The sequence below is a fragment of the Pholcus phalangioides genome, unplaced genomic scaffold (genome assembly GCF_987345545.1).
Source record: "Pholcus phalangioides strain wild (caught in Gottingen) unplaced genomic scaffold, Ppha-v1.0 ptg000004l_1, whole genome shotgun sequence".
NCBI lineage: Eukaryota > Metazoa > Arthropoda > Arachnida > Araneae > Pholcidae > Pholcus > Pholcus phalangioides.
The window spans coordinates 10231359-10248980 of NW_028301597.1; the positions used below are offsets into that span (position 1 = coordinate 10231359).

Sequence of the window (17622 nt, forward strand, 5' to 3'; positions counted from 1 at the left end):
TTTGGGATAGAGCTTGGTTCCAAAGGAATCTGGTGATATGCACAGACCAAGTCCAGTTCAGTAAATATCACTTTTCCATCTAAACTGTTAGCAAAATCACGCGAATGTGGAAGAGGATATTGTTACGAACATTCGACGATAGATGGCGCGATTCGTTCGATGGCTCTCAAAATGTCGAAATCAGTCGATACCGGTTTCGGTCTAAGCGCAGTGACATGCGATTGGCTGAGAACTGGCAGGGCGTGTAGAGAAAAATCTAGAAAGTCCCACCCCTCCATAGCGCCGCCGACTAGGAAACTGTGAAATAGAATGTTGTGAAATGTTCTTTTACTCGAAGTTTCTATCTGGGTTATAAATACCGTGGCACTCACAAGATAGCAGACTGAGAGAGGCTAGACAGGCACAAGGAGATTCAGTCAGATGTGTTTGAATGTTGACAGAAAGTTGTTAGCTCTCTGATTAGCTTGTAAATACGTGTAAAGTGCTGTTCTGTAAATAAATCTGTTTGTCCGTCGAACCGCTTCTTGTTTTGCAACATCAAAGTCTTGTGGAAAATTATCCGGAACAATATTGATCTGGGTTCATTAGAGCATTTAAACACCGATAATAGGGTGGAACGAAAAAAAGAGTGTTTTTTCACTTTTTTCGGAAATTGATGTTGCCTTAGTATTCAAAAGATGCCTTTGTAGGTTTTAAGACATTATACCAAAATCCAGGAAAATATTTTAATATCTTGAGGTTCCTCACAGACTCTAAAGGTCGAGCAAAAAGACTTTTCTAAGTACACATTATAAAAATCTTTTTAAACATAAAGAAATTGATGATTTTTAAAAAGTATTTTTAAATAAGAAAAATATTTAATTGTTAAGTTATTCAGTATATGAGGCAAAACTGAATATACACTGCTGGCCATCGTAAATGCAACACCCTGAAGGAAGCATGCAAATAATATGAAATTTACAACATGCATTAGCGGAGGTGAGATATGCAAATGATTAGAATTTCAGCACAGACGCACATCACGCGCGCCTGTGGCGCCACTTCAAAGCGCTATTTAAGGCTTGGAGATTTCGACGATTTGAAGTACGGCAATTGTGTTTTTCTCGTGGTTTTTTCAAAAAAATGATCAATTATGCCTCGTAGAAAACAGCGATCACCTTTTGATCAAGTATCCGAGTTCGACAGAGGAAGAATAGTGGCCTACCGAGATTGTGGATTATCTTTCAGGGAAATCGGTAGTCGTGTTGGACGAAACCAAACAACTGTAATGCGGATATGTGATCGTTGGATGCAGGAGGGTACGACGGACCGACGTGTTTGTCGTACGGACGTCCATGGTTGCTCAACGATTGACCCAGATTACATCCCCAGCTGCCACACCAGATCAACTTTGGCAACGCGTGGAAGTTGCTTGGTCTGCTGTACCCCAAGAACACATCCAAAATCTCTTTGAATCAATGCTGAGGTGTGTGACAGCGGTGATCTCCAACAATGGCGGCTACTCTGGCTACTGATTTTGGCAGGAACCACACTTCACAGAAGTCTATAAATTTAATCATTTGATGCTTGGTCAACATGTTATCTACAAAATAAATATTGTTGCGATATCTCTTGTCTTTCTTGGTGTTGCAATTTGGGTGGCCAGCAGTGTATATATAAACCCAGAGAAAAATACTCAAAACAAGTTAAGATTTCCATATATGTTATACCTGACAAGCATATTTGCTTATTTGCAGCTGTCATAGCAGTTGAAAGGAGAATTTTTCAAGCACTCCGAATATAGTGATTGGTAGAGGGAGATGAAAATAAACCTTTTTTTTTTGGGGGGGGGGGACAAAACTATAACCATGTTCCAAATTAAAAAAAAAAAAACATAGTTTGATGATATAGGTGTCAGGAGAATGTCTCTATTGCTTTCTCTGTTATCACACTGTTATTACATTTCACGTTTTTGCAAAATAGTAAGCTTTTTTTTCAAACGATGGAAGAGTACTCCTTGATTTTATTCTGGCTTGAATGAAGCTTTCACGACTCTCGGTTGTTGATAAAGCAATTAATGCTTCAGTTACGAGTCGCACGCACCGCTCACTTGCTTGTGTGAGACACGGAAAATTCGGTATAGATGGAAAAGCAGGTTCAGATAATTTTTGTGGGTCCATTTCCTGATTTTTTATAATAGGTGGTTCAGTCAATTGCACTTGATCCCATGAAATTACTTCCGAATACTGCTTAGCAGAAAAGTTCATTTTCGGAACATGGAATGTACGAATTTCTGCTTCTTATAATTCTTCATTTCTAATTTTCATATCGAAATTATTGGTCTATTGTCATATTTGGCTTCTCTTTCGTCAGTAACCCAACATCTTCCATCACAGCATTCGCAATAATTGCAGCTGATCGATCAGACACACCAGTTCTATCACAAGCAAGAGGAACATTTGGTAATTTAGTTCTTATCTGAGAGGATGATGGTAGAACTTCAAAAGCAAATGAAGTACTTGCTTCAGCACCGATTGATGGACCAGCTTCAGTACATTTGTCCTTTGAAAACCAAACACACCCCGCTTCCCATCTCAATGAGATATCAAAGCGTTCCTGGAGGATGGGTGTGTCTGGAAATTTTATTAAATATCTTCAGAATAATAAATAAAAATATTACATATAGATTGCACATATAAATTCACATGTAATCAATGTTCGTCACATAATATACGGAGGAAGAAATTAAAGAACTCTGAAAGGTATAACCTCCAGCAGCTTCAGTACTGGTAGATAGAAATGCCAACTTAAACGGTAAACTGTTTTGGCTCACATGGATCGCTTTCCTCAGAATCGTTGGATATAGATGAGTTTTCAGTGGTTGATGAACTAGTTTCCGCCGTTTCTTCTTGCGTTGACTTCAAATGGGATACCATTTTCATTTTCCTTTGTTCATTGTTTTTCAATTTCTTCGTTCTTAGGACATCTACTCGACCAATCGCCATCTTGCGTGTACTTCTTTGATCTTGCAAGAAATCTCGCTCTATAAATTTGGGATCTTTCTCAACTTATTACACTCAAAGTCTTCAAAATCACATTCAGGGTTCATAGAAAATTTTCAAAATGAAAAGTAAGGAGTTTTTAAGGACTTTTTAAGGAGTTTCAAGCAGTTTTTAAGGAGTCATGGCAAACTTCATAACTTACAAGTTTTACAGCAAAAAAAGGGGTGGGGCACATATGCAAATTTATTTTTAATTTGCTAACAAACTTTCCCTCTTCTCAAAAATATAGATGTAGAAGTGGTTCAAAAATTACAAGTTTTGATTTGTTACCCAGCATCATAAGAATTCATAAAAAATCAATCCACATACATGCTTTCTGTCATCACCAAAGTTTTCTAAAACCTTCAAGTATTAGTCAAAAATATAACTCATAACAGCATCACATAAATTATAAAAATTCTAAAAGTGATATTCATTCTCCCCCCCCCCCCCCCAATTATTCAAAATAAAAACCACAGCCGACAAAGATTTTTCTTACAAAATTATTTATATTTACAGCAACTCTAGGCACACACACACACTTCAGGTAATAGACCTGAGTTGTGCTTGGTTCGAAAGAAAGAAACCTCCCCCCCCCCCCCCGGAAATCACTCACTCAAACAATCTGGGAATGTGCCGCGGGCCGCTCAATTGAAGTAAGAATTTGCCATGAGCCACTTGAGGCAGGCCACATTTAGGCCATGTGTTGAGCACATGTATGCTTTAAAATAAGGGGCTGTTCAAGTATTACGTCAGCAAATTTTCAGCAATTTTTGACTCGCCCCTCTTGTCAGAAAAAGTCAGCAAAACTCTCCCCCTCCCCCCGTCAGCGCTCTGCCCCCTTCCTCCTAACGCTTATTGGTGGAATCTGAATTGGGGGGCTTCCCCCCAGATGATCAAAAATTTATTTTTTTTAATCCACGAAATATTTTTTAAAAGAATTGTAAAAATAATTTTTACAATTTCTAAACAAAATATCTTTATATGTTATTACAATAAATTTTTGTTAATTTCAATGCTATTTGAAGGATAAGAACCCAAAATTGCTCAACAAATTCATTGCGACCCTAGCTCTCTAAGCCCTTGGTAACCCTTGACCCACGGTAAACATTCGGCCTGTGCGGACCAAATGTGGCCCTGCCGTTATGATGTGGCCTGTCCCTAAATCTATTTTTGTAACAATGAACCAAGTGACACATTTACAGATCGCTTAAGTGACTTGTGGCACAATTCCAGACCATTTAAGCGATCTGTGGCGGCAAAAGTAGGAAAATAGTAGGAAAAATAAGAAGGCTGCGAGGTCTGCACTCGGTATACTGCGTAATATAGAAGGTTCGAGACATTGTTTTGCCGCATAAGTAAAAACTTGAAAAAAAATTTCTCACCACTGGGCATGGGGGAATTTTCGGCTACTGGTTCAGTGGAGTGATGTCTTTCTACGGACCATCGATTTCCAACGCTGACCAGTTTGCGACATAGGCAAGAAAACACATCAAAACTAGCGATTTGGTAAAAAAATCATATTTTTAGAAGCAAAAGCATATAATCGTATTAATTTACTAAATACAACAAAATCGTAACGGTTTGAAGGTATGCACAACCATTGGATGTTCCAATCCCATCCCCTGCTTTCACATTTCCTATTACAAAGGGAGAGGGCGTTTTTTTTCTCTTTTCTTCCTCTTTATATTCGGGGAAAGCTTCCTCTTATTTTTCTAGGCAATGCTATTCATCACCATGGGGAATACCTATTCTAAGAAAGATCATCCCTTCACAGAAAAAAAAAAAGGACTTTTTCAGGCGTGGCTGCAAAAAGTAAGGAGTTATAAGGGCCCTTCCAGAGGGAAATGAAAAGTTAGGAGTTTTTAAGGAGTTTGTAAGGATGTGCGAACCCTGACATTTGCAATGGCGAAAAATGTCTGTGCTTCGCACTGAAAGGATTTCACGTTCAACTTGAAAGTTCGAGAATCTTTCCTTTTTTTCATATTTTTCTGAAGATTCTTGTATTTACGGTAAAAATCTTCAAAAATTTTACATATCCGTCTGTGAGAAACCGTAGGAATTGAAGCAGTTTTCCAAATATTTTCTATTTTTGGTACGATAATTTCAAGAATGTCTGCAATAGCTGGATTTTTTCTTGATTGTTGTTCCTTCATACTGCGTTAAGTCAGCAAATAACAAAGCTTAACATCGCCATAGGTGGGCGAGACCCGAAAATCGCGCTCTTTGGGGGATTTCCTACAATGTCACAACAATAAAAGCTTCTGGTCATCATTTTGACTGCTATACACCCTCTCAGTTAAAGGGTAAGATTGCAGATGAATACTGAAAACAAGGGGAAAACATCGGGGGTCACTGAACGAATCACGACTTCAGGGAAATAGGAAAGCCACCTTCGTGGTGCCATATTACAGAATTCCACACGTGCGTGAAACTTCAGGGGCGATGAGGAACCTCAAGAAGTTTGAATTTTGGGGAAAAAAATTAGGAATGACATTTCTTCACATAAAGGCATATTTTAAATTCTATTACGATGACAATTTCGAAAAAAAAAAGATTTCGTTCTACCCTAACCGATAATCTTCACAGATTCACCAAGTGTCACCAGATTTAGGTACCATATGTAACTGGCCCATGGGCTCTTAGACGGTTTGCACAACCAAATTTTTACCATATAATCAAATTTTTATTTTGCAATTTTTAATTTTTCAGGGGGCAAATGTCTAGCTTTAACATAAACTGGGACACAAGTTGCTTCTATATGATGCACAATTTCATAAGGAACAGAACTGACATTGAACATGTTGGTAAGAATTTTTGGAAATTCTGACAATAGATTGTGATAACAAGTGTGCTCAGTCACTTCTATCGAAGGACTGGAAATTTCGCATCTCTTTATACTGGAAAATGTTCGAGAGTCGATTAACCAGCAATTCTTTAAATCGAATAATAATCCAAATTTTGTGAGAAAATCAGCACCAATTATGGGATGTGTGACATCCGTCCACTACAGTGAAATTCCAATAAAATTTCTTACAAAAACCAAGGTCAATGCCACAACCTTGCCATATGTTTCAATTTTAGAGCCATTAATAGCAAAAATTGATTCAACATTACATTGCTTAATTCTTTGTAATTTTGCTTTATTTTTAAGCAAAAAGAAAATTTCTGCTCCCGTGTCAATCAAGTATCTCAATCCTGTCATTTGTTAGTGTATGAACAAGCGACCTTGGAAGCAGTCATCAGTTGTCGCTGAAACAGATGACGAGCTATTGTTCTGAAAAATTACACAGTTGTACACATCTATGTGCTTTCGTGCCAATTTTCACATGATACTAACAGTGTTTTTCGGAAGCTTTAACAAAATCTGAATTTGTTTTTGGATTTCGAAACAAAGAGAGAATTTTTCTGCTTGTAACCACGATTATCAAGATAATCAATATTTTCCGTTAATCTTGTAATTTTGACAATCAATCTTTTTCACTGATTGAAGAAATCAAACTTGCATTTCAATTGTTTTTGGTAACTTCAAGAATACAATATTTTCCCACTAATTTAGCTAGATTGTGATCACCTACAACATGACAAACTGACAGGATTCGTTGCACTGATACAGCGAGTCTATGAAAAAATAAGGATTTTTATACATAGACACAGATTGATTTGCGGGCTAGGTCGTGCATGGATCGCAATAGGTATGAGTGTCGCCTATCACCTAGTTCTAAATTCTTAAATAAAACTTTTAACTTGTTCACGTGTTAAACTTAAAGTTCTTGAGAGTTCTCTCATACATAAATTTGTATAATCATATTAAATTCCATATATAAGTGTAAAATTGCAAAGGTGTAAATTTTTTCAAGTTTTACTATGCTGACTAGAAAGACACACTGGACACCTGCAGCTAGGATGCATCAAATGAAGAGAGGCCTGACTGAATCGGAAAGCATCTTGAATGCTCAATGATACAAAATTTCATAGAAATACCAATGAATTATTGGGGGGGGGGGGACCATACTTTTTTTCCCCCAAGACAATTTATTTTGAGAGGGACTCACTTTCACTTAAAAGGGACCCAGATTTTTTGAATACCCTCGGTCCTAGGAAAATGAGAGTACAGCGGCATCTGTTTGATTAACTATCTTCTAACGGGAAAACAGAGGGGTAGTGGTAGTAGAAAATTAATCATGGTCACAAGGGGGGGGGGGGTGGGACAAAGGAATGAAAAATGGTTGAAAGAGGAACACGGGCAAAAAGAAGTTGAGAACCACCGTGCTCTAGTGCAGTGTTTCTTAACCTTTTTTTTTGCCCGTGGCCCCCTTTGAACCATATTTTTTTCTCGTGGCTCCCCTGTCTTACCCAGAGTTTTCAACTCTTATTTAGAAGCAAGACACTTTGTACATATTGAAATGATTTTTTTCAGTGAATTTACACTGAACGAAAATTTTGCAAAGAAAATTGGCCTCCAGAGTAGCCTAGAATTTATCTCCCTAACAGTCGGAATCTCCCCACTAGTCCGAGTTCTATCAGGACCGTCTCAATATCATGGGGGGCCCCCTCCTTGGGCAAAGTGATGCTATGGTAGTCCTATACTTTAGCTGGAAATAAACAGCCTACATATTTTCTACTTATTTTCAAAATTAATTGTACTATACAAAATATCATAAGGTGGGGTCACTTATGGGCATGATGCCCCTCACAAGAGTGGGACTGACAGAGCTACAGCCCGGGGCCTAATACGGTTTTCATCATTTTCTTTTTTTTCATACAATTAATTTCATATCAGGGAGGGGGTCTGAAAAATTTAGCCGGGGACTTGAACTTGTTGAAAAATGTAGGCGGTGAGGCCTGGGGGTCCATGCCCTAAAGAAGGCCCTGGTTTTATGGGTGGTTTTGTTGGATTCTCTTTCTCACTGTAAGTGTTAGTCACTTATATAAAATCTTTATTTCTTCACACCTTAATTTTTGTTCTCAGCTCTCCAAACCACCTGTCATGGCCCCTTTCTCCATTTTCTTCCGTGGCCCCCTTGAAGTATCCCAGTACCACAAGGGGGTCATATGGCCCCTGGTTGAGAACCACTGTTCTAGTGCAGTGGTTCTCAACATTTTTGGAACCGCAGCCCGGTGAATCAAATTGCTATGAGTTTACGGCCCGGTCTGGAATAGCTTACTCATTCAAAAGTTACTAATAAATAACCAATTACATTTTGATTGTGAGCTAATTAATTAAAAACTCATTTAATCAATTAATTAAACCATTCTTTCATTGATTAATTAATATGATAGATCACTATTTAATGATTTGAATTCATTATTTTGTTGCTGAGTGATGCAACATATTTTTTTCGGTAATGTATTAATTAATGTATTAATAACGTGCAGAAGTCAAAACATAAACGAAGCGTTTCATCAGCTACTGCAGTAAACATCATCATTGCTTAAGCACCGGGTACTGAGGCTGTTTGAGCGCTCCCAATATATTTTACGAGATGGCTGAGCCACCAATAATCAGTATAAAATACAACGCTCCACTCATTCTCCTGCATAAGGGCTTGTGTAAAAATATGAAGTTTTCATTCATAGTGGGCAATGGAATTTTTTTGTGCTGACATCAACGCAGGACTTATTTATTAGCACTTTTTTAATAACTTAATTAGTGTAAAATATATCTTACAATCAAACTTTGTATTTAATCTTAGCTAGAAAGAAGGTAATGAAGGTAAAGAAGGTAATATAAAAGAATTGTCTATATTGTAACTCACCATAAAAGTAAGCTGAAGAGCAGAAAATTGTTAGTTTTTGGGCGAAACACTTTTCGGTATATTCAGGATAGATGCTTATGTTAAATTGTGTAACTTGATAAATTACAAAACTTTGTGTGATCGCGATTTTTCTACTCTAAAACTTAAACTTTTCTCTATTTTTTAACAAAAATCGAGATTTGTGAACCTATCACACTGGAAAAGAAATCAAAATGAAAACTCTCGCAACGTAATTCACTGCGTTTTTACAAAGAAAACAATATTCGAGTTATCATCAGTAGTTATGTGCACCTTGATGACCGATTCAAAAACACACTATTTTCTGTATACAGATGGTGCTTCACTGATTAGTCTTTGACATTTGCCATGCATATGTAAAATACTTCGTTCTTTTCTGAGAACACATACTAAATCGTAAAGAGGTTTTTACCACTGGCCATAAATAAACGGGTCCACTGGTCGATGGTGGTTTTCTATTGCCCGGAAATTTTCCTAATCACTCACAATTATTCCCCTTTGAAGTTATGCAGCTTGGCGAGTAGAACAGATGTTTTTCGTCTCCAAGGAATGTGGGAAACCGAGTTTTCTCATGGCATTATTGTTTGTCTTCAGTACATTTTCTGTGGTACCGTCAAGGGCAAACCGTGGACACGCAAACGACAGGGTCATCTGGTTGTCAACAGAGAGAGCCCTGAAGCAGTAGGATATTTTTGGGGAAAAGGGACGGAGAGTATGGAAAAACATTCTCCACCCCTGCTGTATTGTTTCGGTCTCATGAAGACAGATACTCAAAAATAAGAAAAGAAAAACAAATACAATTAAAAATACTAGTTTTGAGGGGGAGGGAAGGACCAGAGACATGTTTCCTTTCCTTTGGGCCTTGCAACAAAACAAAGGATTTTCAGTGTGATAAGGGGAAGAGGAATCCTCCAAATTCTTATAATTTACAATTGTGGCTGGAAGCCTTTGATCTGGAACTCTAGGAGGGTTTTTCATCTTCCTTTGTATGATTTTTAAACTGAAAAACTAAAATAATATGTAAAATAATAAAGAAATAAACCAATTAGTTATTCGTGAAAATACAATACTTTGAAAAATGAAAGTGTAATGAATATATTCTCGTGGCCCGGTACGATTGATGGCCCGGTGGTTGAGAAACACTGCTCTAGTGAATGTCATTCGTCCAATTAGATGTGCATTTCGCTTCTGTATTCTCTTTCCCTAACAAACATACTCTGCTCATTCACAGTAACCACCTCCTATAATGACAACTTTTAATTAGAGAATAATCTCTGTCATGGTGAGACGTTTCAGTTATTTCAGTTTTTGTTAAAGATTTTGGAATTGAGATTTAAAGATAATCATAAAAATGTTTTTAAAATGAGGTACATTTTTAGAAATACGTTTTCTGCATAGGTTTCCAAAAAAGTTCATTTATGTTTCTTATTCTTTTTGATGCTTAACCACTTTAGGACATAATTTAGCACATTTGTGTGCTAACACTTATAGAATAAACTCAAACAAGCTCTTTGTTTTCTTTCCTCTCTCCTCATCATTTCAAGGCTTTCTTGTATAACCTAAGTAAGTTCTTTTTACCTTTCTTTATTTCTATACAATTATTAGTGGCTTTTCCCGTCACATATAAGTAGTAAATAAGTGGATCAGAGTAAAAAAAAAACATTTTTTCAAGCAAACATGTTCTGCCCAGAAATGATTTTTTTTCCATTTAATTACAAACTAAATACAAGATAATTATATTTTGCATGTTTTTCTGCTGGTTAATAGATAAAAGAAATATTCGGTCCCTTTGTATTACAATACCATGTTTCTAGGGTTGCTTTATTTTATGGGTAATAGAAGTAAATTTGATAGTTTAGCTTAAAATACCTGAACGTGCTAGTTTCAAATCAGAAAATTCAACCAATTCTGTCTAGATAACCAAGAATTTTTTTTGGAATCTTAAATTTACCTTAATTTCTCAGCATGCCAGAAAATAGGGGCATTAACGACCATGCTGGTATTAAGAAAGTTTACCATTAAACAGCAGTGATATACAGTAATCTATTTTACTGTTTTCTCAATCAAATTCTGGATTCAACTTTTAGTAAATTTTTGTATCAAGGAAAGAAAAAAAAAATTATTTAATTGAAAGAAGAAACAGGAAAATAAACATTTCAGTGATAAATATCTAAATAATTACAAAAAAAAAGTTGTATTTAATGAAAAATAAACAATACCAGGTCGAAGGCAGTTTCTTAAAACTTTCTTTAGATGCTCTCGCACAGAATTATTAGAGCTTGAGATTTTGCATAAATTGTTATAATGCACAGCAGTCAGAGTTTCCAACATGAACTGAACTCGAGAGCTGGGAAAATAAAATTTTATTGAAAAAGATTTATTACATAAATAGTATAAACATAAATTTAATTAAATGAAAAAAATTAAATTTGTAAATTTACATATAAATAATGAAATGGAAACTAGTTCATTTCCTTAATTTTATGAAAACAGGGTAATTTGAAAAGATATGCATAATTTTACCAGGTTGTGGGGAGGGGGGCAGTACATACCACACCAGACACCACACTTACACAATACATTTATCAATGGTTCACTGGGTTTCAAATAAAACATGAAGGCTGTAGTGTTCTGTATAAGAGTCTCCCAGTTAAAGCCTAGATGTAACAATAAGGCTAAAGAGACAAGGAAGAGGAAAAAAGCCTCATGAGAGCAAAAACTGAGAACTGAAGGAAGACACTCGAAAATAAAAAAGGGAGAGGGGTGTGGAAAAACTATTAGGTAGGATTGTTACTGTTCAGTGTACATTCTTATTCTAATTTTTACTAATAAATTCCTGTTTAAGTTTGCCTTGATGAGTGCTTACTATTTGGAGAACTTAGGGACACTACTATGGCAAAAGCAAGAGGATAGTGAGCAATAGGTCAGACAATATCTACAAAAAAAACTTTCGTCATAAGAAGGCGATGCGAAGAGTGTTGGAAGATACCTCAACCATTTCACAGTCACTTTGGAAGTTACCTGAAATTATGGTTCCTGTGATGGAGGGAATATGAAGGGTGAATATGAAGGAGGGAATATCGACAGACTGCATCGGCGAGAGCTTGACATTTTGTTGAACTTTTATTTCTCAAAACTTTAAGAAATTAATACTCTGTGGTAATCAAGTTAAAAATGTTGTTTGAGTAGAAAACCTGAACTTAAAATATGAATAAATGTTATAAATGGAAAATATAAGTGTTGTCTTTCATTGTTGTCATACGTTTAATGAATCTGTTGGAAAACAAACTGGGAATGTACTGAAAAACAATATGAGTGGTCCCGATTCAAGCAAACCAATGACCTTACTAATAATTTGGATGACTACCAGAACATCAGGGCAGACATCGGCAAAAGATTTCTTTGAACAAGAAAAGTCATCATTACAGTAACAATACTTCAGTTATAGAGAAGGATTGAGAGGAACAGTGATCCATTGAGAGGAACAGCATATCAACCACCAACCAACATCATAATGATAAGGGCTGGAGCAAGACCGAAAACATGAATATCAGAAAAACCCTAAATGAATGTTATATCTGGATTGAACAATTTAGCTTGAGAATGTGACCATATAAGGCTAACACAAAAGAGAAACTGGAAGATGTATTGATCACAGAAATTTGATCAGAATTATTTAATTAAAATAAGCCAAATCTGTATTTGAATCCTTTACATTATGCTGATATTTACATAGCTAATAGAAAAATCATGAGCTTAGTGGATTCTGTTTGCCAAATTCCAATAATTCCATTCTGACTGCATATCAAAACCAATAATTAAGAAAGCAAAAATAGTCTAAATGAAATTCTTTCTCAAAATGCACTAGAGAAAGAATTGAAGCCTCACTTGCGAATATTATTGCTTCGTTGAATGTGGGAAATAATGAAGATTTTTATAAACCTGTTGAAATTCTCGCTGCAGTAACAGGTAAAATTGGAGAACAGTGCATAATTCCATGAAACGTATATAGATTACTTCGCAAGGCTTCAGACACCAAAGATGGGGGATTGTCCTTCTCCACGGAAAGGGAAAAACAAGTCTCCTGTGAGGGAGCGAGGTGAAGAGGGCATGTACACCAGTGGCGTAGCCAGGTAATTGGGGGAGCGAAATATAATAAGGCACTTCATTCTGTTTCTCATTTAGGCACGATTTAAAAAAAAATTAAATATACAAAAAGAAACATATTAAAATTTCAATAAAAACTTAATTTGTTTACATTATGTTTTTGTGTTTATTTTTTACACAATTTTTTTAACTGAAAATAAAAATGAAAATAATAGTTTAGTATAAACTACAAGATATGCAGAACAAAAAATCCTAAAAAAATTGAACTTGTCATGAAAGTGGAAAAAAAATATGTTTATGGGTTTCTAGAACTATGTAATATTGTTTTTATCATGGGATGTTTATGCAACAATTTTGCACTCATAAGTGAAGATGAAAAAATTCGATTGAAACATATATGATCCACTTCCTCTGAGTTTTGATGCAAATTTTTCAAGAGCAAAATTCGTAATCAGAAATTTTTCAGCCTTTTTTTAATCTTTGAAAAGTGCTCAATTACTTTTCAATATCAAGCTCATTGGCTAATTTCATTTCTATTGACAACGAAGTCAATCCCGCTAATCTTTCTTCTTTCATCGTCGATCTTGAATAAGATTTTATCGTTTTTAACCTGCTGAATGATTTTTCTGAGAAGAGATTGAACTTGAACTACCAGACAGATACCCACGTTAATATTCCTTACGGAACCTCTAATGTAAAGGGCATCTGTTGGAAAGGTAACAACACCTTCCCCAGCCCATCAAATCCACCTGATCAAACATGAGAACAATTTTTCAAAGTATATGACGATAATATACTTTGTAATATATATAGTAACCCCAAAATGTAACAATTAAGCACTTGTGGAAACAATGCCCGTCACAGTCCAAGTACATATGTATAAAGAGGGTGGGGGAAACATCAGTTATATATGTCATACACTGAAGAGCCAAAATAACTGGTTCACCTGCCTAATATCGTGTAGGGCCCCCACGAGCACGCAGAAGTGCCGCAACACGACGTGGCATGGACTAGACTAATGTCTGAAGTAGTGCTGGAGGTAATTGACACCATGAATCCTGCAGGGCTGTCCATAAATCCGTAGGAGTAAGAGGGGGTGGAGATCTCTTCTGAACAGCACGTTGCAAGGCATCCCAGATATGTTCAATAATGTTCATGTCTGGGGATTTAGGTGTCCAGCGGAAGTGTTTAAAGTCAGAAGAGTGTTACGTCCATCAGCTCGAAGCAATTGGAACCGAGACTCGTCAGACCAGGCAACATGTTTCCAGTCCTCAACAGTCCAATGTCTGTGTTGTCAGGCCCAGGCGAGACGTAAAGCTTTGTGTCGTGCAGTCATCAAGGGTACACGAGTGGGCCTTCGGCTCCGAAAGCCCATATCGATGATGTTTCGTTGAATGGTTCGCAAGCTGACACTTGTTGATGGCCCAGCATTGAAATTTGCAGCAATTTGCGGAAGGGTTGCACATCTGTCACGTTTAATGATTCTCGTCAGTCGTCGTTGGTCCCGTTCTTGCATGATCTTTTTCCAGCCGCAGCGATGTCGTAGATTTAATTTTTTACCGGATTCCCGATATTCACGGTACACTCGTGAAATGGTCGTACGTGAAAATCCAAATTTCATTGCTACCTCGGAGATGCTGTGTCCCATCTCTCGTGCACCGGCTATAACACCACGTTCAAACTCACTTAAATCTCGATAACCTGCCATTGTAGCAGCTGTAACCGATCTAACAACTATGCCAGACACTTGTTGTGTTATATAGGTGTTGCCGACCACAGCGCCGTACTCTGATTGGTTCCATATCTCTTTATTTGCAAACGCATACCTGTATCAGTTTTTTTAGCTCTTCAGTTTATATGCTATATAACATCTGTGGTAAGCACAATGCAGGTCACAGTCCGAGAAAAAAAAAATGGGGAACAACAGAAATGTGCAAATATGGAAAACCTAAAAAGGCTAATATGGTAAACACAAAAAATGTATTCAAAACTTAAGTATCTGTCGTAAGAACAATGCACTTCACAGTCCAAGTACATATGTATGAAGAATAGAAAATAAACATCAGTTAAATCATCATGGGAAACACAAAAAAATTTAAAAATTAAACATCTGTTGTAAGCACAATGCACGTCATGGTCAGAGAGAGAAAAAAAAAGTGAACACATTTTTACAATTTCAGTGTAGTCATTAGATTTGGGGTGTCGATGCTGATCTGGTCATTGATCTAGTCAACATGGTGAAGAAAGGGAGGTCTTCACTACTCTCATCAGATTCAAAGAGATCATCTTCACTTTTGTTGTGCAGTAATGACAGATTTTCTTCTAGAAAGTTGATAAGCTTAATCATTTCAGCCCAGTTTTTAGTTTTTATTACTTGATGTTTCCAAACGTGGAAATTTTTTAGATTAATTGGGGGCTGATGGTAGGATGCAGTGCTAGGGCAAAACCAAATATAGTGGGGAAATGTAACGATTTCCCTACAAGCACATAATTTATTTTTAGATATTTTAAATCTCCTTAGGTAATATGGAACAGGGCCATGCTCACTATATAGGATTGTCCTTTCTCTAATTCATGGCTGGTTGAAGATTTTAGTCTTATTTATGATTTGGAAGACCTTTCTGCCCCATTGTTCATCATCAATCCATCCAGACTGCCAAGTTTCTTTCGCTACTCAAAGTATCTTGTGTTTGGCATGAGACCAGGGAGGAGATACATCAGAGTTCACATTTTCTGATGAAGTAGCTGTTTTAGCAAATGTGTCTGCTAATTTATTCCCTCGATTACCCACATGGGCCCTGGTCCATGAGATGAAAGTGTTGGGGTTGTCAATTAGATTTGCTCTGATTTGTCGTACAAGTTGGGTGGGAGAAAAATTATTTCTAAGCTCGAGAATACTAGAAAGACTGTTGGATATATTCTGAATAGGTTCATTCTCATGCAGTATATGGAGAATGGCCTGATGAATAGCATACAATTCTGCCTGGAAAACAGAGTTGAAGTCTTGGAGCCTTCATGACATTCGTGAATGATGACATTGTTGCGAAAGACGGCAAAAGCAGAAGCAATTCCATTAGAGGTTTTTGAGCCATCCGTATATATTTTGATAGCAATTGGAATGTCTTTTCCTTCAGTGATGAGCTGATTATCTTGAACATCTATGGCTGAATGATGAGGCCATGAGGTTATTTTTTCTTCGTATGCAGATGCTAATAGACTGAAATCGTTACCTATGATATTGTGTCTTGATATGAGGAGTCTGCTTCTTTTCGATATAACTTCTATTTGAAATCCTAAAGGTAAATTTCCAGTGGAAAGTTGTAACACATTAGTTGGCGTAGTATTATATGCGCCCGTTACAAAAAATAAGTATTGCCTTTGAGTGGTCAGCATCTTGCGTTTCATTCTGCAGGTGGGGTTTGCAAACCAAATACTCGATCCATAGGATAATTAGGGGTTGATAATGGTTCAATAATAGATATTACTGAATAGCCTGTTAATACCCCACTTGCTACCCCCAATTGTTACGAACGATTCGGTTGTGTCCTGCGCACGGTCAGCGTTATACTTTAAAAGTTTGATAGGCTCCTTGAGACTTTGCTGATACATAGTTTTAGTCTGCAGTTGATGAATTTTATGTTAAATTTTAGATTGAAATTGTTATTTAAAATTAATTTGAAGTCAGTGAAATTGCATTGTTGGACACTTATTTCGATGATGCGTGCCCTTTTTTTCTTCTAAAATTTATATCTTATGTCGCTGGTTATTTTTAAGTGAAATTTAAGTTTGAAGTTATTGGTCACCTCTGAACTTATAATTTTCGCTGCTAGTGGATCTGTGCAAGTCAGTACGAGTTGTTTACGTCTGTTTTAATAATGTATTCATGCATGTTACTGTATGTCAATTGTTCTTCCAAATCATGTACGACTCGATTAATGTCACCACGATTTACGATGTTGAAAGTTAGTCGAGTTCTGTTTATGTCCATATTGCAAAAATTTGTAGTGCAATTCCATCCTGTTCGCTGCTTGGCCAAATTTGCATTTTGTTGGCAATTCTACAATACACTACCAGATCCACACCTGAAACTTGGCAGGTGACTATTCACGGGGTTCCATCCATTCTGATGGTATGTAGAGAAATTCTTAGGTTGTGAGAAGAGTCCAGGATTCTTTTCCTTGAAAATCTTACTATCATGGGACCAACATTGTGGGTGATCAGAAATATTCTTCTCCGGCCATGGATTATCTATATTTTGTCTCAAAAAAGTGATTGTTGAGAACAAATTTTCTTATTTTGAGCCAATTCCTGAATGGTATAGCAGTTCATTGCCATGCAATTTTTAATATGGCATGGATATTGTTTTCAAATTTCTTTATTGCAATTGGACCGGTAGTGTCAAATTGTTTTGAGTTGGATTTTTTATTTCTGTATAGCAATACTGTACGTATTTGTTTTTTTTCTCTTTTTGTTTCTCCTATAAGTGACTTTTTGGAAGGCAGAGGTATTACAATCAAACTCGTCTACCGTGACATATGAAGATGCACTATCATCTTCGTTTTCATTATGTGAGGTTAACGAAGTGGTTTTTTGTGTTAAAGGAGAAGAAATTCTTGGACTTGAAACGTGTATCGTGTCTTCTCTTTCTTAGTTGCGAAAGTCAAGTCACTAGTTATTGAGTTTATCCGAGGTATTTTTTTCTTTTTAACATTGTCCTA

General features: G+C 36.5%; 1 protein-coding gene across 6 annotated transcripts in view; it reads right to left on the minus strand.

Moving 5' to 3' along the window:
• LOC149086525 (nucleolar MIF4G domain-containing protein 1) overlaps positions 1 to 17622 on the minus strand; it is a 321899-nt gene that overhangs the window by 114076 nt on the left and 190201 nt on the right. For all 6 annotated transcript variants that reach the window (XM_089255992.1, XM_089255991.1, XM_089255996.1 and 3 more), the window contains one exon: positions 11017 to 11144. In XM_089255992.1, the coding sequence (XP_089112118.1) occupies positions 11017 to 11144 (128 nt within the window). The remainder of the gene's footprint in view (positions 1 to 11016; positions 11145 to 17622) is intronic.